This window comes from Aptenodytes forsteri, unplaced genomic scaffold (genome assembly GCF_000699145.1).
Source record: "Aptenodytes forsteri isolate BGI_AS27 unplaced genomic scaffold, ASM69914v1 Scaffold428, whole genome shotgun sequence".
NCBI classification, from domain to species: domain Eukaryota; kingdom Metazoa; phylum Chordata; class Aves; order Sphenisciformes; family Spheniscidae; genus Aptenodytes; species Aptenodytes forsteri.
In genome coordinates, this window is record NW_008794177.1 from 235,236 (window position 1) to 236,212 (window position 977).

General features: G+C 66.2%; 1 protein-coding gene across 1 annotated transcript in view; it reads left to right on the forward strand.

Moving 5' to 3' along the window:
* The window catches only part of MYO1G (myosin IG), a 23,981-nt gene that overhangs the window by 15,408 nt on the left and 7,596 nt on the right, over nucleotides 1-977 (forward strand). The window contains 1 exon segment of the mRNA XM_019473394.1: nucleotides 820-968. Coding sequence (XP_019328939.1) covers nucleotides 820-968 — 149 coding nt within the window.

The following is a 977-nucleotide window of genomic DNA, read 5'->3' on the forward strand; positions in this document are numbered from 1 at the left end:
GCGTGGGGGGAATGGGGACCCAGGAGGGGACACCTGGAGGGGATGGGACCCAGGGGAGATAGGAGCATGAGGGACACAGGGAGGTGACAGGACCCAGGAGGGACACCTGGAGGGGACAGGACCCAGGAGGGACACCTGGAGGGGACAGGACCCAGGAGGGACACCTGGAGGGGACAGGACCCAGGAGGGACACCTGGAGGGGACAGGACCCAGGAGGGACACCTGGAGGGGACAGGACCCAGGAGGGACACCTGGAGGGGACAGGACCCAGGAGGGACACCTGGAGGGGACAGGACCCAGGAGGGACACCTGGAGGGGACAGGACCCAGGAGGGACACGTAGAGGGGACAGGGCTTGGGAGGGACACATAGCAGGGGAGGATGCCCAAGGGACATGTGGAGGGGACAAGACCTAGGAGGCACACGTGAAGGGGGTGGGACCTGGGAGGGGTAGGACCACAAGGGACACGTGGAGGTGACAGGACCAGGAGGGAGACATGGAGGGCTTGGGGTTTGTGAGGGACACGTAGCAGGGGGAGGACGTTCAAGGGGCACATAGAGGGGACAGGGCTTGAGAGGGACACGTGGAGGGAATGGGACCCAGGAGAGTCACGTAGAGGGACAGGACCATGAGGGACACATGGAGGTGACAGGACCCAGGAGGGACACGTGGAGGGGATGGGACCCCATGGAAGGACAGGACCAGGAGGGACGAGGACCAGGAGGTCCCCAGCAGGGCCACGTGGCTCAGGGGGCCGCGTGGCAGGGCAGGGTGCGCAGGGGACATGGCGTGGTGGCCGGCCTGACCCCCTGCCCACAGCTTCGAGCAGTTCTGCATCAACTACTGCAACGAGAAGCTGCAGCAGCTCTTCATCGAGCTGATCCTGCGGCAGGAGCAGGCCGAGTACCAACGGGAGGGCATCGCCTGGCAGAGCGTGAGGGGCATGGGGGGGCATGGCCTGGCAGAGCGTGGGGGAC